This window comes from Mesoplodon mirus (genome assembly GCF_964341445.2).
Source record: "Mesoplodon mirus genome assembly, chromosome: 9".
NCBI lineage: Eukaryota > Metazoa > Chordata > Mammalia > Artiodactyla > Ziphiidae > Mesoplodon > Mesoplodon mirus.
In genome coordinates this window covers 100,981,212-101,003,027 of record NC_138985.1, presented here as the reverse complement: position 1 = coordinate 101,003,027, position 21,816 = coordinate 100,981,212, and the positions used below count along the sequence as shown (strand labels likewise).

The following is a 21,816-nucleotide window of genomic DNA, read 5'->3' as shown; positions in this document are numbered from 1 at the left end:
CACCGCCGCGGCCCCTCCCGTTGCGGAGCACAGGCTCCGGACGCGCAGGCCCAGCGGCCACGGCTCACAGGCCCAGCCGCTCCGCAGCACGTGGGATCCTCCCAGACCGGGGCACGAACCCGCGTCCCCTAGCATCGGCAGGCGGACTCCCAGCCACTGCGCCACCAGTCAAGCCCCTCAATTATGTTTTATTCATCTTTATACTCTGTTGCTGCATTAGCGGTTGGCTCAAAAAATAGTCATTAAATCAGCATGGTGTTGGGCAAAAAGATAGCTCCTTACTTAATAAATGTACAGGTCTAAACAGGTGCTGTCCAACAGAAATATAAAGTGAGCCATTTTACATTTTCTCATAGCTACATTAGAAGTAAAAGAAACATGAAATTATAATAACGTTTTATTTAAATATTATGAGTTTAACATCATGAATATGAAGTTTACACTCTGCATTCTAAAGCTTCCAAATCCGGTGTATGTGTATTTCACACTTGAAGCACATTCCAACTCGAACTGGTCACATTCCAAATGCTCAACTGTGGCTAGTGGCTACATCCTGAAGTCTTCCTCTCCCAGCTACCTAACGCCGTCCAGCTAGGCACCTTCTACCACATTCCCTGTTTCATCTTCTTTGTAGCCCTTACCAGTATCTCAAATTCCCCCCGACTATACGAGCCCCTCCAGGCGAGGACTTAACCTTGAAGGGTGCCTGGCGCAGAGCAGGCGCTCAATCAAGTCTGTCCCCGCCCGGCCCGATCCGCGCCCAGGGTGGACCCAGGCCCCGGGACCCGCCTCTCTGCGCCGCGGCCCACGGGCGGCCGCCCCTCGCCCGCCCTCCCCCCAGCCCGCCCCGGGAACGGGGTTTGTAGTCGTGGACGTGACTGGGAGGAGTCTGCCCGCCTCGGATTTCCGCACAGGGAGCCGGGCCGCGACCATGGCGGAGCCCACCGTGTGCTCGTTCCTTACCAAGGTGCTGTGCGCCCACGGCGGCCGCATGTTCCTGCAGGATCTGCGCGGCCACGTGGAACTCTCGGAGGCCCGGCTGCGGGACGTGCTGCGCCAGGCCGGGCCCGACCGCTTCCTGCTGCAGGAGGTGGAGGTGCGGGAAGACCCGTGGGACGCCGAGGCCGAGGTGGCGGCCGGCGAGGGCGGCGCGGGCAGCGGCGGCGGCCCCTCGGCCTGGCGGGTTGTGGCTGTGTCCTCCGCGCGCCTCTGCGCTCGCTACCAGCGCGGCGAGTGCCAGGCCTGCGACCAGCTGCACCTCTGCCGCCGCCACATGATGGGCAAGTGCCCGAACCGCGACTGCTGGTGAGGCTGCGGGCGGGTCGGGGCGGCGGGCGGGACGCGGCGGTCAGGGCGCACGGGCCGCGGGCCTGGCCTGGCCAGCCGGAAGCGGGACCCAGCTAAGAAGTAAGAAAAGGGGTCGTTGGTCCGGGCCGGACGCCCGCCCGCCCCCCCCCCCCCCCCCCCCCCCCCCCGCTACGTAAGGGCTGAAGGAAAGCCCCGGGAAGGGGCCCCTCCGGGTCCTTCGCGCTCCCAGCTTAGGAATGAGGCGGAAGATCGTCCAGACTTGGACTTCTCAACAGCCTCCCCCGCCCCAGATTGCAGCTTCTGCTCCCCTCTCCCCCGCCCCCCGAGATCCTCCACAGCACGGCCGGGATAAATCAGGTTAGGACTTTTGCGTTCATTTCCACCAGTGGCCCTTTGGGGGCCATTTGCGGACCCCATGAGATTCATGGATCCTTTATCCAGAGATCGGCCCTTCCCACTTGAGCACAGAGTTTTACAGACGCGAGTCTGTGCTCTCCAGGTTTAGAAAGCGCGATTTAGTTTGACACCCCCCTCTAGGAAAACTGAGGGCTGGATGATTTGGAAGAGGTCGTTTGAGGCGGCCTCCTAACTCCAGTCTTCCTCGGTTTCCTCTAGCCCCCCCAAAGCGGGGTGGGGCGAGGAGGCATGCATTCTGTTTAAGGTTGGTGGATGGTGGGGTGCGCAGCCGCTTAGGGTGAAGAAGGCCCAGTGCGGTCCTCTGCAGAACCCACCCACGGGCACCCTCTGTCAAGGCAGGTGACTGGGGGAGGGGGTCCCTTTGGCCTTAAAGCATCCTCATTCAGAATTAAATGGCTCTGGGAGGGGAGTTGCTTCATCCCAGCTTTCTTATTATCAGAGCTTATTAGACTGTAGTATCCATGGGTTCATGGAAAATTGTGTAACTTCACCTGCAAGTTGAAAGTGACCCTAGGGAAGGGATTCGACAGTCTGGCCCCTTCTTCATCTGGGCCTCTGATCCAGACCTTTGTGTTCTAGGTCTACCTGCACCCTTTCTCATGATATCCACATACCTGTCAACATCCAAGTCCTGAAAAACCAGGGACTGTTTGGCCTCAATGAGGCCCAGCTTCGGATCCTTCTTTTACAGAATGACCCCTGCCTTTTACCAGAGGTGAGTCACTAAGGAGTCACCCTCATATTGTCTGCACCTTGAAAAAAGTCAGGGGAGAACATCAACAATCTGCTTACAGAGGACAGCCTGAGGGGAAGGGGGGTGGGTATGATACAGTGCTGGCCTTTCTGCAGTCTATGATTTTATTGGGCCTTGATACACAGAAGTGTGGTGTAGAAATAATAATAATGGCTACTGGTTTTTTTGAGTTCTTACTGAATGTTGAGTAATTCATATACCTTAGCTGATTAATAGCCTATGAGTGAGGTATGCCTGTCCCCATTTTACAGGTGAGGCAACTGAGGCTCGATTAAATAACTTGCCCAAGATCACATAGAAAATGGCAGATTTGAATTTAGTTTTAACTGATTACGAAGCCTGTGTTCTGTGAATTACCTGTTTATACTTTTATTGACTTTTCTATCCAGGCGTTTGTCTTTTCCTGTTAATTCATAAGATGTCTTTAACGATACAGATCCCTTTTTGGGTCACATTTGTTACAAATATCCCCCCCCATTTACTTTTTGGGGGCTTTAGATATTAATTTGAATTGTTTTGGAACTACATTATGTTGTTCCAAAGGTGCCCTGCTATAATGGCAGAATTAGCACGTTTGTATCTGTTTAGCTATACACAAAGAATTTTTTAAACAGAAGGGTTGGAATCCCCAAAGAAAGTATTACGAGAGATCTCGGCAGGAAGGGAGAGGAGGATGCCGCAGCTATAGGGAGGTGGGGGGGGGGGCGTTCTGTTTTGTCTCCGAGAGAAGGGGCAGTGCAACTTCTGTTTACCTTTAGTGTTTATGAATTTTTTTGACTTATAGAAGCTTAACATTTTTCTGTTGTTAAACTTATTGTATTTTTTTCTTTATGGCTTCTACCCGAGTACCCTGGGTCCAACCTCATCTTGTCATGTTAGACTATATCAGTGTTCTGTGAGCAGTTGATGGGTTGGCCGCGTTTAAGACAGGAGCCTGCCTTCGGTCTAATCATCTGGAACTGGAGGTGCGTGGCACGTGGCACAAAACACGGCCACTTAGACAGCAGGGACCGTGGACAAGCACAGTGGATGAGGCAGGAGTGTACCTCACATCTCGTGTGTGAAAATACCTGGTGATTCCTTTCTGCCACACTCCTAAAGATTCAGTATGTAATATAGGTACAGTACACATAAAAAATCAATAAGGGGCAAGTATTGTGATATTGTGATTTATAATAAGAAATACATATTTGGTCTTTGTCTCTGCCCCTGGCACAGAGCTCCTAAGACCCTTGGAATTTCCTAAATTTTTTTTTAACTTTTTATTTTATATTGGAGTATAGTTGATTAACAATGTAGTGATAGTTTCAGGTGTACAGCAGAGTGATTCAATTATACATATACATGTATCTTATTTTTTTCAAATTCTTTTCCCATTTAGGTTGTTACATAATATTGAACAGACTTTCCTGTGCTATACAGTAGGTCCTTGTTGGTTATCCATTTTACTTTTTTTTAAATTAATTAATTTATTTATTAATTTTTGGCTGTGTTGGGTCTTCGTTGCTGCGCGTGGGCTTTCTCTAGTTGTGGTGAGCAGGGGCTACTCTTCGTTGTGGTGTGCGGGCTTCTCACTGCGATGGCTTCTCCTGTTGCAGAGCACAGGCTCTAGGTGCGCGGGCTTCAGTAGTTGCAGCACCTGGGCTCAGTATTTGTGGCTCGCGGGCTTCAGTAGTTGTGGCACACAGGCTTAGTTACTCTGTGGCATGTGGGATCTTCCCGGACCAGGGCTCGAACCCATGTCCCCTGCGTTGGCAGGCAGATTCTTAACCTCTGCACTACCAGGGAAGTCCCTGGTTATCCATTTTAAATATAGCGGTGTGTACATGTCAAACGTGAGAGCGATAAAAAGTGACTTTTGTTATGTTCATGTGGTGACTTTTGGAAAGCCTCTAGGTAACCTAGGGATGGGAGCTGGTTCCCCTAAGAACCAGTCATGTGATTAGAAGTTGGAACTTTCAGTCCCACTCCCACCTCCTGGGAGGGAAAAGGGCCTAGAGATTGAGTTCAATTACCAATGGCCCGTGATTTAAACAATCGTGCCCATGTAATGAAGCCTCCATAAAAAACCCAAAAGGATGGCTTTGGAGAGCTTCCAGGTTGGTGAACATGTGGAGGTGCTGGGAGAGTGGCGCCCAGATAAAGCATGGAAGCTCCACACCCTTTCCTACATACCTTGCCCTATGCATCTCTTCCATCCAACTATTCCTGAGAGTTATATATCCTTTTATAATAAACTGGGCATAGAGACTCGTACCATCATATCTTAAAATATAAACTACTTTCATTAAACAGTGTGATACTGGTTCCAGAATGTACAGGAGATCAAAGAAAACAGATCCTAGACCTAGCCCCCAAGTCAGAATAATCTATTGCTTCAAGATTTACTAGAGCTGAGCAATAAGACCATATGTGCTTAATACTGTCTTGTAGAAGCCTTAACTTATACTCATTTTGTGAGTTTTTTTACATTTTTACTTTAATGCTTTTATTTTTCAAAAAGCTGTTCTGGCTTCCTGTTTCTTCTTTTGTGTGTGTGTGTGTGTGTGTGTGTTACGCGGGCCTCTCACTGTTGTGGCCTCTCCCGTTATGGAGCACAGGCTCTGGGTGCGCAGGCTCAGCAGCCATGGCTCATGGGCCTAGCCGCTCCGCGGCATGTGGGATCTTCCCAGACCAGGGCACGAACCTGTGTCCCCTGCATCGGCAGGCAGACTCTCAACCACTGCGCCACCAGGGAAACCCTCTTCTTTTTTTCATTAATTGATTCTCACTTCTTTCCTTTTTCAGATGAGCTTTGGAATCATTCAAATTCCTAAAACTATTTTATAGGAATTCTTTGGGGGAGGTAGGAATTGCACTAAAATTATGGGTTCATTTTAGAAAATTGGCATCGTAATCATAGGCAGCATACCATTTTTTGGCTTACTGATTGAAGTATAATTGATGTGCAATATTATGTTGGTTTCATATGTATGACATTTAAATACATATGGAATGATCACCGTGGTAAGTCTAATAACTATCTGTCTCCATACAAAGTTATTACAGTGTTATTGACCATATTCTTTATGCTGTATATTATATCCCCATGACTTAAAAATTTTTTTTTATTGGAATATAGTTGATTTACAATGTTGTGTTAGTTTCTGCTGTACAGCAAAGTGAATCAGTTTTACATACACATATATCCACTCTTCTTTAGATTCTTTTCCCATGTAGGTCATTATGGAGTATTGAGTAGAGTTCCCTGTGCTATGCAGTAGGTCCTTATTAGTTATCTGTTTTGTATATAGTAGTGTGTATATGTCAATCCCAATCTCCCAATTTATCCCTCCCCCTTCTTTCCCTTCTGGTAACCATAAGTTGTTTTTTTTTTTTACATTTGTGACTCTATTTCTGTTTTGTAAATAAGTTCATTTGTATCATGTTTTTAGATTCCACGTATAAGCAGTATCATATGATATCTTTGTCTTACTTCACTCAGTATGACAATCTCTGGGTCCATCCGTGTTGCTGCAGATGGCATTATTTCATTCTTTTTTTTTTAAATGGCTGAGTAATACTGCATTGCATGTATGTACCACATCTTCTTTATCCATTCCTCTGTTGATGGACATTTAGGTTGCTTCCATGTCCTGGCTATTGTAAATAGTGCTGCAATGAACATTGGGGTGCATGTATCGTTTCGAATTACGGTTTTCTCTCAATATATGCCTAGGAGTGGGATTGCTGGATCATATGGTAGCTCTAGTTTTAGTGTCCATACTGTTCTCCATAATGATTGTACCAATTTACATTCCCACCAACAGTGTAGGAGGGTTCCCTTTTCTCCACACCCTCTCCAGCATTTATTGTTTGTAGATTTTTTGATGATGGCCATTCTGACAGGTATGAGGTGATACTTCATTGTAGTTTTCATTTGCATTTCTCTAATAATTAGTGATGTTGAGCATCTTTTCATGTGTCTCTTGGCCATCTGTATGTCTTCTTTGGAGAAATGTCTATTTAGATCTTCTGCCCATTTTTTGATTTGTTTTTTTGATATTGAGCTGCATGAGCTATTTGTATATTTTGGAGCTTAATCCCTTGTTGGTTGATCCCATGACTTATTATTTTTTTATTTTCTGAAAATTTTTATTGAAGTATAATTATTTACAATATTATATTGGTTTCAGGTGTATAACATAGTGATTCAATATTTTCATACATTATGAAAAAATCACTACAATGAATCTCGCATGACTTATTTTATAACTGGAAGCTTGTACCTCTTAATTCCCTTCAATTATTTCACCCATCCTCCACCCACCTCCCTTCTGGCAACCATTTGTTCTCTGATATCATTTTGTTTTAAACCAGGTCATTTGTGTCCACTGGAATTTTCCCACATTTTAGGTTTGACTAATTGTGTTCCTCTAATATCATTTAACATGTTCCTCTATCCCCTGTATTTACTGTAAATTGATAGATCTAGACCTTTGATTGGATTTGGGCTTGATTTTGTAGCAAGAATTTTTTGTATATTTGGTATATTGTTAGGGTGACTAACGGTCCCTGTTTGCCTGGGACTGGGGAGTTTCCAGCCATGTCAGACTTTCATGCTAATACCTGGAAAGTTGTATTTCCTATTGCATCATCTCAGGAGGTACACAATGTCTGGTCCCAGTGCAAACATTAATAGTGCTCCCTGAAAAATGCCCTAGTTTGGATAATAAATTATCTGTTCACGCTTCCAGGTTGGTTTCCCTGGAAGCAGGGCCTGACATAGTGTTTTAGGTGCATGTGATATATTGAAGGAGGGATGCTTGGGGAAAATCTGTAAAGTAAAAAAGAGGGAAGGGGGGCTTCCCTGGTGGCACAGTAGTTGAGAGTCCGCCTGCCGATGCAGGGGACACGGGTTCGTGCCCCGGTCCGGGAAGATCCCACATGCCATGGAGCGGCTGGGCCCGTGAGCCATGGCCTCTGAGCCTGCGCGTCCGGAGCCTGTGCTCCACAATGGGAGAGGCCACAACAGTGAGAGGCCCGCGTACCGCAAAAAAAAAAAAAAAAAAAAAAAAAGAGGGAAGGGAGAGCTACAAGCAAGGTGAAGTCTGGCCTTGACTTGATTCATGCCGGGGCTCTAGAGCAAAAATCACATTGAAGAATGGTTCTAGCCTTGAGGCAAGGGAGCCAGCCTTTTATACCTGCATAGACGTCACTCATTGGCTACAGGCTCTGGGATAGGAGGGCGGGCCAACTGAGAGTCAAGGTCAGAGAGGGGCAGCTGAACATTAGTAACAGCTAGGGGAGATGTAGGTGGAGGAACTATTATATACCCATCTGCCTTTCACCCATGATGATTTTAATAGCCACTGATGATCAGAAGGTGCCATTTAGAGAAGCTGTCCTTTATTGGCTTAAGAGATACAGTGAAAATGAATGTCCTAAGTGTTGCTTCACTTCTGTACCAGGTCTGTTTGCTCTACAACAAAGGTGAAGCCCTGTATGGTTACTGCAACCTGAAGGATAAATGCAACAAGTTTCACGTGTGCAAGTCCTTTGTCAGGGGAGAGTGCAGGCTGCCGAAGTGCAAGCGGTCTCATCAGCTAATTCACGCTACATCCCTGCAGCTGCTGCAGGACCAAGGACTGAATATTCCAAGTGTCGTTAATTTTCAGATAATTGCTACCTACAAGCACATGAAGCTGCACAAGATGCTTGAAAATAAAGGTGAGACTCTCAGAGGTAGACAAAACACTGTCAACAGTGTAGTGCTGAGCTGAAAGTGAGTCTGGGGAAAAAGCACTTTCCTAGGTTAATTGCTGCTCTGTCCTTGGGGAAGCTTCATCAGTCAACATTCTATGATATGGAACTGTGATTCTAACCAAAGGAGGGAAGGGATGGAGTTTATTTTCAGTGCTGCCAGCTAATAGCCTCTGCCCAAGTGTTTGAACAGTGTAGCTCCTCGGTAAGTTGGGGGTCAGGAAGTAGGAAGAACAGTCTTAACCGCTTTGGTAGGAGGAAAGAGGAGGGAGGTAGGCTAGTGACTAGAATCTAGGTAAGGATAATGTAGGGATGGCTTTCTTTTATTAAATTGAGTAAAAGTTTTTTCTTAAACTTTTAGGAAATTTTAACCACATTACAGAAGAATTTGGAAAATAGAGAGTAAAAATAAAAATCACTTATGACTCCACTCACTCTAATCCATAATAATTGGTAGTATTTAATTACAGGCCCTTCAGTCCTGTTACTAGAAAATACTAGTCCAGTGGTGGTCAAAGTCTGCATTAGTTTAGTATCTTTCATTTTCACGTTCTACAACATCATAAATATCTTCTCATGTTGCCACATAGTCTGTCCTTTTTTAAGGTCTATAAAGTGTGGCTTGGTCTTCTTAAATTACAATGCGAGAGTACTTATTCCATTAGATTTGCTTATAGCTGAAAATCAGTTTCATTGGGTGGTGGGCTTTGGAGAATTCCTGATAGGAAAACCAGATCATCAAAGTCAGAGCCCCTAAGCTTTAATATGGAATTTTCTTGTGTTGGGGTGGGAGTGGCCGACTATGAGTGTGGTTTGAAGGCAGGGAGGGCTCTGCGTGTACCCGTGTCAGAGGCTGTGTAGGTGTGTCCCTAAATGGTGGCAGGGACGTTCTGCCCCGTGGGTAGGGCCTGTTATTCTCTTCATCTGGTCTTGTTTAGTGGGTCTCTCCTAGCTATGAAATGTGACTTTCTGCTTGCTGTTGAGATATATAAATATTTATGTATATTTTCCTCCAGAAGACACGAACTCTCCAAATGAAAAGCGTTGGGAGTTTTATCTGTGATCTGATTAGCTGGGCTGATGCTCCCAACGTAGGATGAAATTTAGAGTGATGAAGGGGTATGTCAGGAAACCTCATCTCTTTCTTCTTCTTTTTAGATAATTCAGCTTCTTCTGCTGAGCATTCCCAGAGCCTTGAGAAACAAGGAGTACCCGTAGCTAGGGCTGCAGAGGCCGGTCCTCTGGTCTCTGGCCCTGCTGAGTCAGCCAAGAAGCCATGTGCAGGTAAACCTTAGAGGACGTCAGTGAAATAAGAACGTTGTCCAGCTGGAAGGTCTGAAAACAAAGCTTCTGTTGAGATTCAATTTGTAACCATTCATTCATTTAATCGTTTATTAATAATAGCCATAATGATACCTACCTCACAGGTTGTGGTGAGAATTAAAGAAGATGGAAAAGGAGAAAATGCCAGATTGGGAGGATAAAATTGGGGGTGCATGGTTGAGGATGAGGTTAGACATTGAACAGGCAAAGGGAGAGTAAAACCTGAGAGTAGATGAGGTCAGTCCTGGGCAAATCCTGCGGTTCCTGAGAGCTTTCCCCGGGCTGGCTGGCCAGAGCTCTTAAAGAGGCAGGCTCCTGCGGACTTGTTCTGGGACCCAGCCAAGTGCTTTTCTGTACGCCCATACACATAGTTTTTACATTGTGGTATTCAGGGAGTACATACACTTTATGCTCTTTCTTTTTTTTTTTTTTTTTTACTTAATATTCCATAAGCATCTCTCCATATTTGTTCACATTTATCATGCGTAATCATTTTCATGCACAGATACACTAATATATCATCGTTTGCTTAACTAGTTCCATTATTCTGGGATTTTTTTTTTTTTTGTATGCGGGCCTCTCACCGCTGTGGCCTCTCCCACTGTGGAGCACAGGCTCCGGACGCGCAGGCTCAGCGGCCATGGCTCACAGGCCCAGCCACTCCGCGGCATGTGGGATCCTCCCGGACCGGGGCACGAACCCGCGTCCCCTGCATCGGCAGGCGGACTCCCAACCACTGCGCCACCAGGGAAGCCCCATTCTGGGATATTTTGATTCTAACAAATTTTGAATATAACTCTTTTCTTAAAATCCACATAATATTAAATTTTTACGTTATTCTTTACTTTTGCTTCACTTACAGTTGCTGAATGATACTTTTGATTTTCATTTCTTTAAAAATACATGCGGGAATTCCCTGGCGGTCCAGTGGTTAGGACTCTGCGCTTCCATTGCAGGGGGCATGGGTTAAAAAAAAATATATATATATATATGCAAGTAAATATTCTTCCGTATGTCTTCTTTCTATATGTCTTTATTTTGTGTAGTTTGTACATGCCCTTTAATTGCTGGGGCCCTCCTCTGTGCTGATGTGACTTGGCCTTTAATCGGCTCCTTAATTTTCGTAAAAGCATATTGACTGTATATGATATGATATCCAACTCTCGTGGATCCATCCTCAGCCAACACCGCAGAGTATATAACTTACGGGTGCTCACCAGAGATTTCTACCTCACTCTGTGTACTCTCCATTTCTTATTAAACTTTTACCAAAGTCTTAGATTCCTGTAGTATGAAGGATGCATAGCTCATACATTCCTCTAAGTTGTACCCATTCTTTCTGTGATCAGGATGGACCATCAGAAATCTATATACCTCGCCCATTCCATACTGACTTCTCCCTTCCCCCCTTCTCTCTGCCCTTGCCCACCCAGCTGTCTCTTTTTAGTTGTACCTGGTGTTTATTTCCTTGTTTTCATCAAGGGGTACCACAGAGAAGCAGCTTTGTGAAATTCTTTCCTGTGTTTGTTGTATTAATAACCACAAATATTGGTGTGTAAAGTGTTTTTTTTTTTTTAATTTAACTGTCTGGCAATAACATAACATTTGAGAAATAGGGCCAAAGTAGTGAGCTTTTCATCAAGCTAAATTTATTTAATTTAGAAAAATTTTAATCATGGAAACTTTTCTCTTCCGTTGGGGGAGGTGTGCAAAACTGTCCTTTTTAAAGTGAGAAGGTGCTGTGTTTTCTCCTAATGGACAGTAAGAGTCACGCAACTTATGTGAATCTCTTCATTTTGATTGCCAACAGCAGTATTTCTGAAAGCTCTTATGTTTTGTGTGTCTTGCTTCTTTTTTCTTAGTTACGATTTCTCTGGTGCTAATTAAAAAATTATCTTTATATTTTATTATTATTATTTACGTTTTATTCTTTTACTGTTATATTTCTTTTGTAAGCCATGTTAAATCCTTTATGGAAACAGTATAGTGTATAAATGCATATTCTTTACATTAAAAGACTTAGTAGATTTTTACATTATTGTGTTCTTTTTATATATCTTATAATTATGCCTTTATATATGAAGTTATTGACCCTTTGTAATCTTTGTTGCAATATTTTATTCAATTCTATAATATTCCATTTTAATCTTAGTTCCATTGGTATTCATCCTATAAAAACATTTTATGTAATCATACCTGTCTCTTATTTTAATTTGATGATTCACCTGTTAGAGAGTTATCAGATTAGAGTTTCTTTGGCAATTTATCAGGGCTTATGAGATGAAGCTGCACATCTGTAGGCTTCACAAATTCCAAATACCCTAAATTGAATGACTGACTTTCCTCCAGACTTGTTCCTCCTTTTGTTCTTTATTTTGGAGTGTCAGCACTAAATGACTTAAGCCCCAAACCTGCAAATTGTCCTATACTTTTCCTTTCTTCTTATTCCCTGTGTCAGATTGGTTACCCTGTGTTGCAGAATTTTCCACTTTAAAAATCTTGCAAATTTTTATCCTCTCTACCCCTTTCTTTCCATCCCCAACACACTGCCTTTTTCTAAACCCTCATCACCTCTTACATTTATTTTACAGATTCTTAACTCAGTGGTTTTCAAGTCTGTCTTGTGAGAGTTTTTTGTAGGAAGTGCGAGATGGACCTCTGTTCCACTTCAAGGATGGTACCCCCATTGTAATTTTTAATATAATAGGCTTTTGTGGATGTCATTGATCTCCTTACCACCCTTCTCTCCCCCTGCTGCCTGGTTGACCTTTTGAAATGCAGACCTAATCGTATTGCTTTTTTCTGCCATAACCTTCATTGGTCCCCATCACGGAGGATAGAAGTCATAAAACTCAAATCCCTACAGGGACTAGAAAGTTAAGATAAATGGATAAAGTGAGGTGGATGTGAGAAGAATGGGGGAAGAGAGGAAGTGCTGTGGCAAACTGTCCCATCTAAAAGGGACAGCTGCCTCTTGCTTCCACGTGGGAATGTGAGGCCCAATTTGACGTATCATCCAATTTGTCAAAAGCAGCCACAAATCCAGAAATTTTTATGAGAAATTTTCTGATTTTAAAATATTGCCTTTTTTTTTTTTTTTTTTTGCATTACGCGGGCTTCTCACTGCCGCGGCCTCTCCCGTTGCGGAGCACAGGCTCCGGACGCGCAGGCTCAGCGGCCATGGCTCAGGGGCCCAGCCGCTCCGCGGCATGTGGGATCTTCCCGCACCGGGGCACGAACCCGTGTCCCCTGCATCGGCAGGCGGACTCTCAACCACTGCACCACCAGGGAAGCCCTAAAATATTGACTTTTAATTGAGTTCTTAAAATGCAGACCAGTATTGCGTGTATTGACGTACTTGCAGGTTTTGGAATGTGCCATTTTATCTTGAGACTCTATTTGTAAATGATGCTCCCTCTAGGTGCCACTCCTTCCCTCCTCCTGCCTCAAAACCTGGCAAAATTAGATTATTTAAAATGTCAGGTTAGCCTTACCTGACCCCAAGACAGGCAGCTCTCCTAGTGTTCTCAAAGCTCTAGCACTTAGTACATTGCATCGCAATGCTTTTATTCCCCGGCTTTGAGCAAAAACATTATTTATTCTTTTTGGTAATTATAACACTTGGTAGTTAAATATTTTTTGCCATATAATGAATTAAACTCTGCATTTGAATCTGTTGAATCAGTATCATATTGCTCTCATTGATTCTCTTTCTCCTCACATATTTTTAGTATTCAAAGAATCTTTTTTTCCCTAAGGAATGTGTTATATAAGGTAAACATCCTTTTGATGCTTCGGTTTGCATTGTCTAGGTCTAAAATTAACTCTTTATGACTTATGTTTATGATACTAATCCTTTCCATCAAGGAATTAAGTCTTCATTGTTGACGTATTTCTTGATTTCTTTCATTATAATTTGTTCATGTTTTTATCTAGGTCATGAATATCCCTTATTGCATAAATTCTTTCTTGGCTAATATATCTGTATTGCTACTAAGTATGGGAATCTCTATCTTCAGAATGCTATTGATTTTCAAAATATTTGTCTTTAGGTGAGTTGTCTTTGTTCTAACAGTATTAGATGGCTTGTTTGGTTTTTTTTTTAAATATAAAATTGTAGCTGCAAAAATATTTGTCTTATGTATTTCTATTATATCTTTTTGTTAAATAAAATTGTAATAAGATATTTCTGGATATTTCTTCATTTAATATGAAGTTAATTATTGGTTTTAAACAAATATTCTCTATTATAATAAGGGAAATAACATCCTTTTTCTTGTTTATTAGAAGCTTTTGGTAGGAATTGGTATCTTTTGATATAATCATATAATGTTAATCATTTAAGTTACCTAATATGATTATATTCATGGCTTTCATATTAAAACATCCTTAAATTCTTGAGTAAGCTCCACTTGATAATGCCATATATTCTTTTAATGTATTTTTTATCCTATTTGGTAACTTGCAAGTGTATGCATCTAAACATTCATAAATAAATTTCATTTATATGTTATGTGTGTATGTAGTAATTTCCTTTTTATTGCTGTATTCTCAAAATATAAATTTTATTCTAGGTACTGTTTTGAGTTTTTGTAAATTGATTTGTAATGTTATTATAATTTTTTTTTTTGCGGTACGCGGGCCTCTCACCGCTGTGGCCTCTCCCGTTTCGGAGCACAGGCTCCGGACGTGCAGGCTCAGCGGCCATGGCTCAAGGGCCTAGCCGATCCACGGCACCTGGGATCCTCCTGGACCGGGGCACAAACCCGTGTCCCCTGCATCGGCAGGCGGACTCTCAACCACTGCGCCACCAGGGAAGCCCTATTATAATTTCTATTAAAATTTTTTTCCAGCTTTATTGAGATGTAACTGACATATAACACTGTGTAAGTTTAAGGTGTACAAGGTGATGATTTGATACATCTGTATACACATATATATTGCAAAGTGTTTACCACAGTAAGGTTAGTTAGCACATCCATCCCCTCACATTCATTATTAGTTTTAAAATAATGTATTATGTATCCTTGAATTACTCTTATTATTTAGGAATATTTTTCCAAAAGATTTTTTTTTGGGGGGGAATACTATAATATTGTAGAAATTTTGGAGAATACAGGAATTAAGTATTAAGAAGGAAGTCATATAATCACCCATAATATGACTGTGTAGAGACAATCACTGTTAATAATGTAGGATATTTCTTTCAGTCTTTTTCCATGTACATATTCTTAAATATTGAGAGTGTACTATAAATACAATTTCATATTATGCCCTTCTGGATTGATATTGTTTTGTAAGCATTTACCGACATAATTGAAAGCATTCACAATTATATTTGATAGCTGCATTATATTTTTTAATGTATCATTTATTAATCATAGTCCTATGATTAGGCATTTATTATTTGATACATTTTAGTACACTCGTTTTTTTTTTTTTTTTTTGGTTGCGCTGGATCTTAATTTTGGCAGGTGGGCTGCTTAGTTGCAGCTCGCCAGCTCCTTAGTTGTAGCATGCAGCCTTCTTAGTTGTGGCATGTGAACTCTTAGTTGAAGCATACATGTGGGATCTAGTTCCCTGACCAGGGATTGAACCCGGGCCCCCTGCATTGGGAGTGCGGAGTCTTAACCACTGTGCCACCAGGGAAGTCCCACACTTGATTTTTTTAGAGTATAGTTTTAGGTTTATAACAAAATTAAGAGGCAGATGCAGAGGTTTCTCATATACCCTCTGCTCCCACACATGCATAGCCTCTCCCATTGTCAAGATCACTCACCAGAATGGTGTACTTTTTAGCAAGGATGCACCTATTTTGCTTTTTTTTAGATGTTTATTTTTAAAAATTAAAAAAAATATTATTTATTTATTTTATTTTTTAAGGCAAATCCATTTATTCATTATTTTTGGCTGCATTGGATCTTTGTTGCTGCACGCAGGCTTTCTCTAGTTGTGGTGAGTGGGGGTTACTCTTCGTTGTGGTGCACAGGCTTCTTATTGTGGTGGCTTCTCTTGTTGTGGAGCACAGGCTCTAGGCACACAGGCTTCAGTAGTTGCAGCACACGGGCTCAGTAGTTGCGACGCATGGGCTCTAGAGCGCAGGCTCAGTAGTTGGGGCACATGGGCTTAGTTGCTCTGCGGCATGTGGGATCCTCCTGGAGCAGGGCTCAAACCCGTGTTCCCTGAATTGGCAGGCAGATTCTTAACCACTGCACCACCAGGAAAGTCCCAGGATGTACCTACTTTTACACATCATCATCACCCAAAGTCCATAGTTTACCTTAGGGTTCACTGTTAGTGTTGTGTATACTATGGGTTTAGATAAAAATATAATGACATATATCCATTATTATAATATCATACAGAGTATTTTTACTGCCTTAAAAAGTCTCTGTGCTCTGCCTGTCATCTCCCCTCCCCTGCCCGGCAAACACTGATCTTTTTATTGTCTCCATAGTTTTGCCTTTTCCAGAATGTCATATAGTTGGAATTACACAGTATGTAGTCTTTTTAGATTGGCTTCTTTCACTTAGTAATATGCATTTAGGTTCCTCCATGTCTTTGGGGGCTCATTTCTTTTTGGTGCTGAATGATATTTCATTGGATGTACCACAGTTTATCCATCCACCTACTGAAGGACATCTTTGTTGCTTCCAAGTTTTGGCAATTATGAATGAAACTGCTATAAATATCCATGTGCAGGTTTTTGTGTGGACATAAGTTTTCAAGTTCTTTGGGTAAATACCAAGGAGTATGATTGCTAGATCAAATGGTAAGAGAATGTTTAGTTTTATAAGAAACCACCAAACTGTCTTCCAAAGTGGCTGTACCACCCTTTTCTTGTCTTACTGCATTAGCAAGGACTTCAGTTCCACGTTGAAAAGAAGGGCTGAGAGGGGACAACATCCTTGTCTTAAAGCTTTGAGTTTCTCACCATTAAATATGATATTAGTTGTAGTTCTCTTGTAGATAGTCCTTATCAAGTTGAGGAAGTTCCCCTCTACTTCTAGTTTACTGAGAGTTTTTATCACTAATGAGTGTTGGATTTTGTCAAATGCTTCTTCTGCATCTATTGATACAATTATGTGATTTTTCTTTTTCAGTTGGTCAGTGTGATGGATTATGCTGATTGATTTTCAAATGTTGACCCAGCCTTGCATATCTGTGATAAATCCTACTTGGTCATGGTGTATAATTCTTTTCAGACTTTTTTGGATTCGATTTGTTAATATTTTATCAAGGATTTTTGTACATATGTTCATGAGAGATATTGGTCTGTAGTTTTCTTTTCTTATTATGTCTTTATCTGGTTTTGCTATTAGGGTAATGTCAGCCTCATAGAATGAGTTAGGGATTATTCCCTCTTCTACTGTTCTCTGAAAGAGATTGTAGAGAATTGGTATAATTTCGTTCTTAAATGTTTTGTAGAAATCACCCATGAACCCATCTCAGCCTGTTGCTTTCTGTTTTGGAAGGTTATTATTATGGATTCAATTTCTTTATGATCTATATGATTTAAAAAATTAATTATAAGTATTACTTTGATAAACACAATAAAATTTTTTAATAATGTGAAATTTAAAAAAACCAACAAATTTCTAACAATGCTGGCAGTCACTGTCTACTGAGCATGATGAACTAGATGTTCACAAGTAGGACATGGAGATTTATCCCAGTGATTTTCCTTGCACAGTTCAATAAAGATCAATCTGATATTGACCAATTACTGGTAGAAGTTCTCAGGGAAAGAAACCTGAGTAGGTAGGTGGCACAAGGAGCCAGTTCTCATTTGCTACCTTATTGAGGAAACTAAGACTGTGCTTAAATGGAAAAGAGCTGAAAACATTTTCCATAACATTTGCCTCATTAAAATGAGGCTAACTGCTAAACTTTGCTTCTTGGTTCATATTTCATTAATTCAAATATTTTATAGATAAAGATACTGATATAATTATGTCATTAAGAAAACAATACATTAACGATTCTATGTTTGTTTTTTTAATATCAAAGGTTATTTATGTGAATTGAAGGTTTCTAACATGGTTGCTGCCCTAAATGTAAATTCACATTTTTTGAGCTTGTTTCTAAGGTATAAAGGATGACCTATAAAGTACAAACACACTTTTTTGTAGTATCTACTGGAACTGACAAAATTCTCTAAAATACAAATGAAAGCATCAGAAACAAAAGCTTCAACATCAAAAATCAGTAGAAAAACACTCAAAGAAAGAGGAAAGGGAGAAAATAGCCTGAGACCAATTAAAAAAAAATGTAATAGTACAAAAAGAGCAAAACCAAAACCAACTGTAGAAATACAAATTTCAAGCAGAATATTAGATCTGCTTGGGATCTCATGAAAATACTAGAGGAAAAACAGATTAGGATAAAACTACTTTAATGTATTTGTAAGTGCTATAAAAATTAAGATAATACTTAAATGTTTTATGCTTAGTAAAAGTATATAACTATATAATTAAGTCTATACTATAGCCAATCAGTAATCCCAAAGATTAATTGAAAAACCAAATTCAAGACACGGAAGCACTGAGTAAGAGAGTTATAGTATTACCAGCACAATTATTGACCTAAGCATTCGGACACAGCAATACAATTGTAGATTTTTTTTTAACTTTTTTATTGGAGTATAATTGCTTTACAATGGTGTGTTAGTTTCTGCTTTATAACGAAGTGAATCAGTTATACATATACATATATCCCCATATCTCTTCCCTCTTGCGTCTCCCTCCCTCCCACCCTCCCTATCCCACCCTTCTAGCTGGTCACAAAGCACCGAGCTGATCTCCCTGTGCCATGCAGCTGCTTCCCACTAGCTCTCTATTTTACATTTGGTAGTGTATATATGTCCATATATACACTACCCCTCTCTCTTTGTCCCAGCTTACCCTTCCCCCTCCCCGTGTCCTCAAGTCCATTTTCTAGTAGGTCTGCATCCTTATTCCCGTCTTGCCCCTAGGTTCTTCATGACCTTTTTTTTTTAGATTCCATATATGTGTGTTAGCATACAGTATTTGTTTTTCCCTTTCTGACTTACTTCACTCTGTATGACAGACTCTAGGTCCATCCATCTCACTACAAGTAACTCAATTTCGTTCCTTTTTATGGCTGAGTAATATTCCATTGTATGTATGTGCCAACAACTGTAGATTAAAAAGAATTTCTGAGGAAGTACTAGACTAGCAGCTTAATCAGGGTTGTAATGAGGAGCATTTCCTAGAATTGGAAACAAAAATAAGCCGAGCCTGAAGTTCAAAAGTGTTCCCAGTGTCCTGTCAGATATTATCATTTAAAACAAGAAATCTGAATAAATATTTTAAATTGTTGAACTTTAATAATAAAGAATGTTTTTGGCAACCAAGACGGTATAGATAACATTTAAAGAAATAACAAATAAAATTATTTTGGAACTTGGAATCTAAATAAAAGGCCATAGGGCTTCCCCGGTGGCATAGTGGTTAAGAATCCGCCTGCCAATACAGGGGACACGGGTTTGAGCCCTGGTCCAGGAAGATCCCACATGCTGCAGAGCAACTAAGCCCGTGTGCCACAACTACCGAGCCTGCACTCTAGAGCCCGCGAGCCACAGCTACTGAGCCCAAGGGCCACAAAAACTGAAGCCCACGCACCTAGAGCCCATGCTCTGCAACAAGAGAAGCCACCCAATGAGAAGCCCGCACACCGCAAGGAAGAGTAGCCCCCGCTCACCGCAACTAGAGGAAAGCCTGCACACAGCAACAAAGACCCAGCGCAGCCAAAAATAAAAATAAATTAATTAATTAAAAATAAATAAATAAAAGGCCACAGGGACTTAAATCAGTATCCTTAAGATACATAAAGCTAATATGTCTCATCAATGTTGAGAAATAGTGATAATTATAACAGCTTCCATTCATTGTACCTTACCTGTGTGACAAGTACAGTTCTAAGTCCTTTTACTCATTTAATTATCAAAACATAGATGAGTTAGATCAATACTGCCCTTAGACCTGGGCAAGAGGGCTCTGCCTGGGCCTCTACTTTAGAAGCTTCTCTCTGCTCATGATTTACCATTTAGGCTCCAGGGAAATGTTTTTCCACATCTCTTATACTATGTCCTCAACACAAAAGGTGATTGCTTCTGAAAGCTGTGTAGGTCTTTGGGTTGTACCCCTGCCAACATTGGAAACGTGGTTTTAGACTTTCCAGGGGATTTCACTGATGTAAACATGCAGGTAAACAAAAACAAATGAACTTATCAAGTCCTGCCTTTCAGATAGCGTGGATTCAATAGAATCTTACAAAACGAAATATCTTTTTCCCAGTAGTTTCCAGTGTCCATTTTCCCTCCTCTTTGTGTTCTGGAGATACTCACAAATTGTATAGTGTTTGCTGCAAGTGCACATGGCAGCTGGGGAACATTTTTCTTTATTAAGCAATTCATACTCCTCTTCAACATTTATATAAGTAGTTTTCCATTTAGCACGTGAGAAGCAGGATATCAGTTCTTTCTATTAGCATATTGAATGTGGGTATTGGATAGTTTGATGTTTTGCTTTTATAAAAAGTATCCTTAAAATTTCATTAAAGTTTCAAAAAATTAAACGGGGAGCTGTACTTCACCTCATGATGTAGGAAGTCCCAAGAAAAAGCTAGGTAACCTACAAAATCACAACTTTTCTTGAGCCCAGGAGAACTGTGGTCACAAGTCAACCAACTTCACTGAAGTCCAAAGAGTGGCAAGATTCTGCAAAGAGAGATGTGACCCCAAAACGATTTCACCTTTGACAGAGCATAGGGGTAGAGGTGGCCCTTACGCAAATGGGTAAGATGAAATCAGGTAAATTTTAATGAATTCTTAAAGACCAAGTGTGGGCTAGCATGTCAATTTATAATAGGTATAGCAGAGGAAAACACAAAAATTATTCAAGAACAGCCAAAATAAATAGACTAAAATGATTAATAGGTAATCTCCCCCTAACACACACTTTTGAAGATATGACTCCATATTATAGCAGTGTTTATGAACACAACAAAAGACAAAAAGAAACGATAATACCCAGTTGGCCAAGGGGTCTGAAGGCTGACATTCTCATGCACTGCTGGAGGAAGAGGCTATTGAAGACAAGTTGGCAAGATCGTAAAAGATCTTAAAAATATACATCTCTTTGATCAAGTAATTCCAGTTTCAGAAATTTATCATGTGATGATAATAAAAATATGTAGAAGGATTTACTTACAAAATTGTTTATATTTCTTAGGGTCCTAGCAAGAAACAGATGGCACACTTAAACTGGGTAAGTGGGGAGAATGTAACGAAGGACTATTTACAAAGACATGAGTCAGATTCAGGGAAGCCTACAAGGGTCGGTGGAGTACTTGGGCTAGCAGTGATGGGGACGCCACCCTACGCATGAAGGTGCAAAGGGAGGGACTGTTACAGGAGCCCAGGGAGAGTAGCCATAGGACAGAACCTCCCACCAAATGAATTCAAGTTCTTATGTTGATGGACACCACCAACTAGTAACCCTTCAGGGAGGACCTGGGGAAATAAATACGCTTGTGTCCCTGTTTTTCTGCTAATTTCTTGCTCGTGCCTCCCATTGATCAAACCCACAGGAGAGGGAGGAAGGTCAACGAGGCAGTCTTGCAAAGGTCAGCTTCCTGAAGCAAATAGCATGGTGGAGACGGGTAGAGGATGAACATGGGCTAATAAAATATCTAACACAATGTCTGATGCAGCACTGCTTATGGTGGTAAAATATTGTAAACTACCTATGTGTCCAGCATTAGGGAATTTGCTGAACAACTGAGGATAGGTTCATATATGGGAATACAACGCCACCATTAAAAATGATGTCCTGGGGCTTCCCTGGTGGCACAGTGGTTGAGAGTCCGCCTGCCGATGCAGGGGACACGGGTTCGTGCCCCGGTCCGGGAAGATCCCACATGCCGCGGAGCGGCTGGGCCCGTGAGCCATGGCCGCTGAGCCTGCGCGTCCGGAGCCTGTGCTCCGCAATGGGAGAGGCCACAACAGTGAGAGGCCTGTGTACCGCAAGGAAAAAAAAAAAAAAAAAAAAAAAATGATGTCCTGGAAGTATTTACTAAGGTGAAAAGATGCTCATAATATATTGTTGAATGAAACAATTTTATGTACAATCTGATCCCAATTTTATATCAGTATTCTGTGTGTTTGTGTGTGTGTGTGTGTGCACGCACATTTATGCATTTGAAGTGTCTGGAAGAGCGTATGGTCTAATGTTAACAGTGCTTCTTTT

The 21,816-nt window shown here is 41.5% G+C and overlaps 1 protein-coding gene across 1 annotated transcript; it reads left to right on the top strand.

The window, feature by feature from the left end:
• The first annotated feature begins 857 nt into the window (after nt 1–857).
• Nucleotides 858–13,730, top strand: ZC3HAV1L (ZC3HAV1 like). Its single transcript, XM_082631836.1, has 4 exons — nt 858–1,305; nt 2,305–2,440; nt 7,930–8,188; nt 9,380–13,730. The coding sequence occupies exons 1-4, from the start codon at nt 932–934 to the stop codon at nt 9,514–9,516; spliced, it is 906 nt and encodes a 301-aa protein (XP_082487962.1). The 5' UTR covers nt 858–931; the 3' UTR covers nt 9,517–13,730.
• Nucleotides 13,731–21,816: the final 8,086 nt, after the last annotated feature.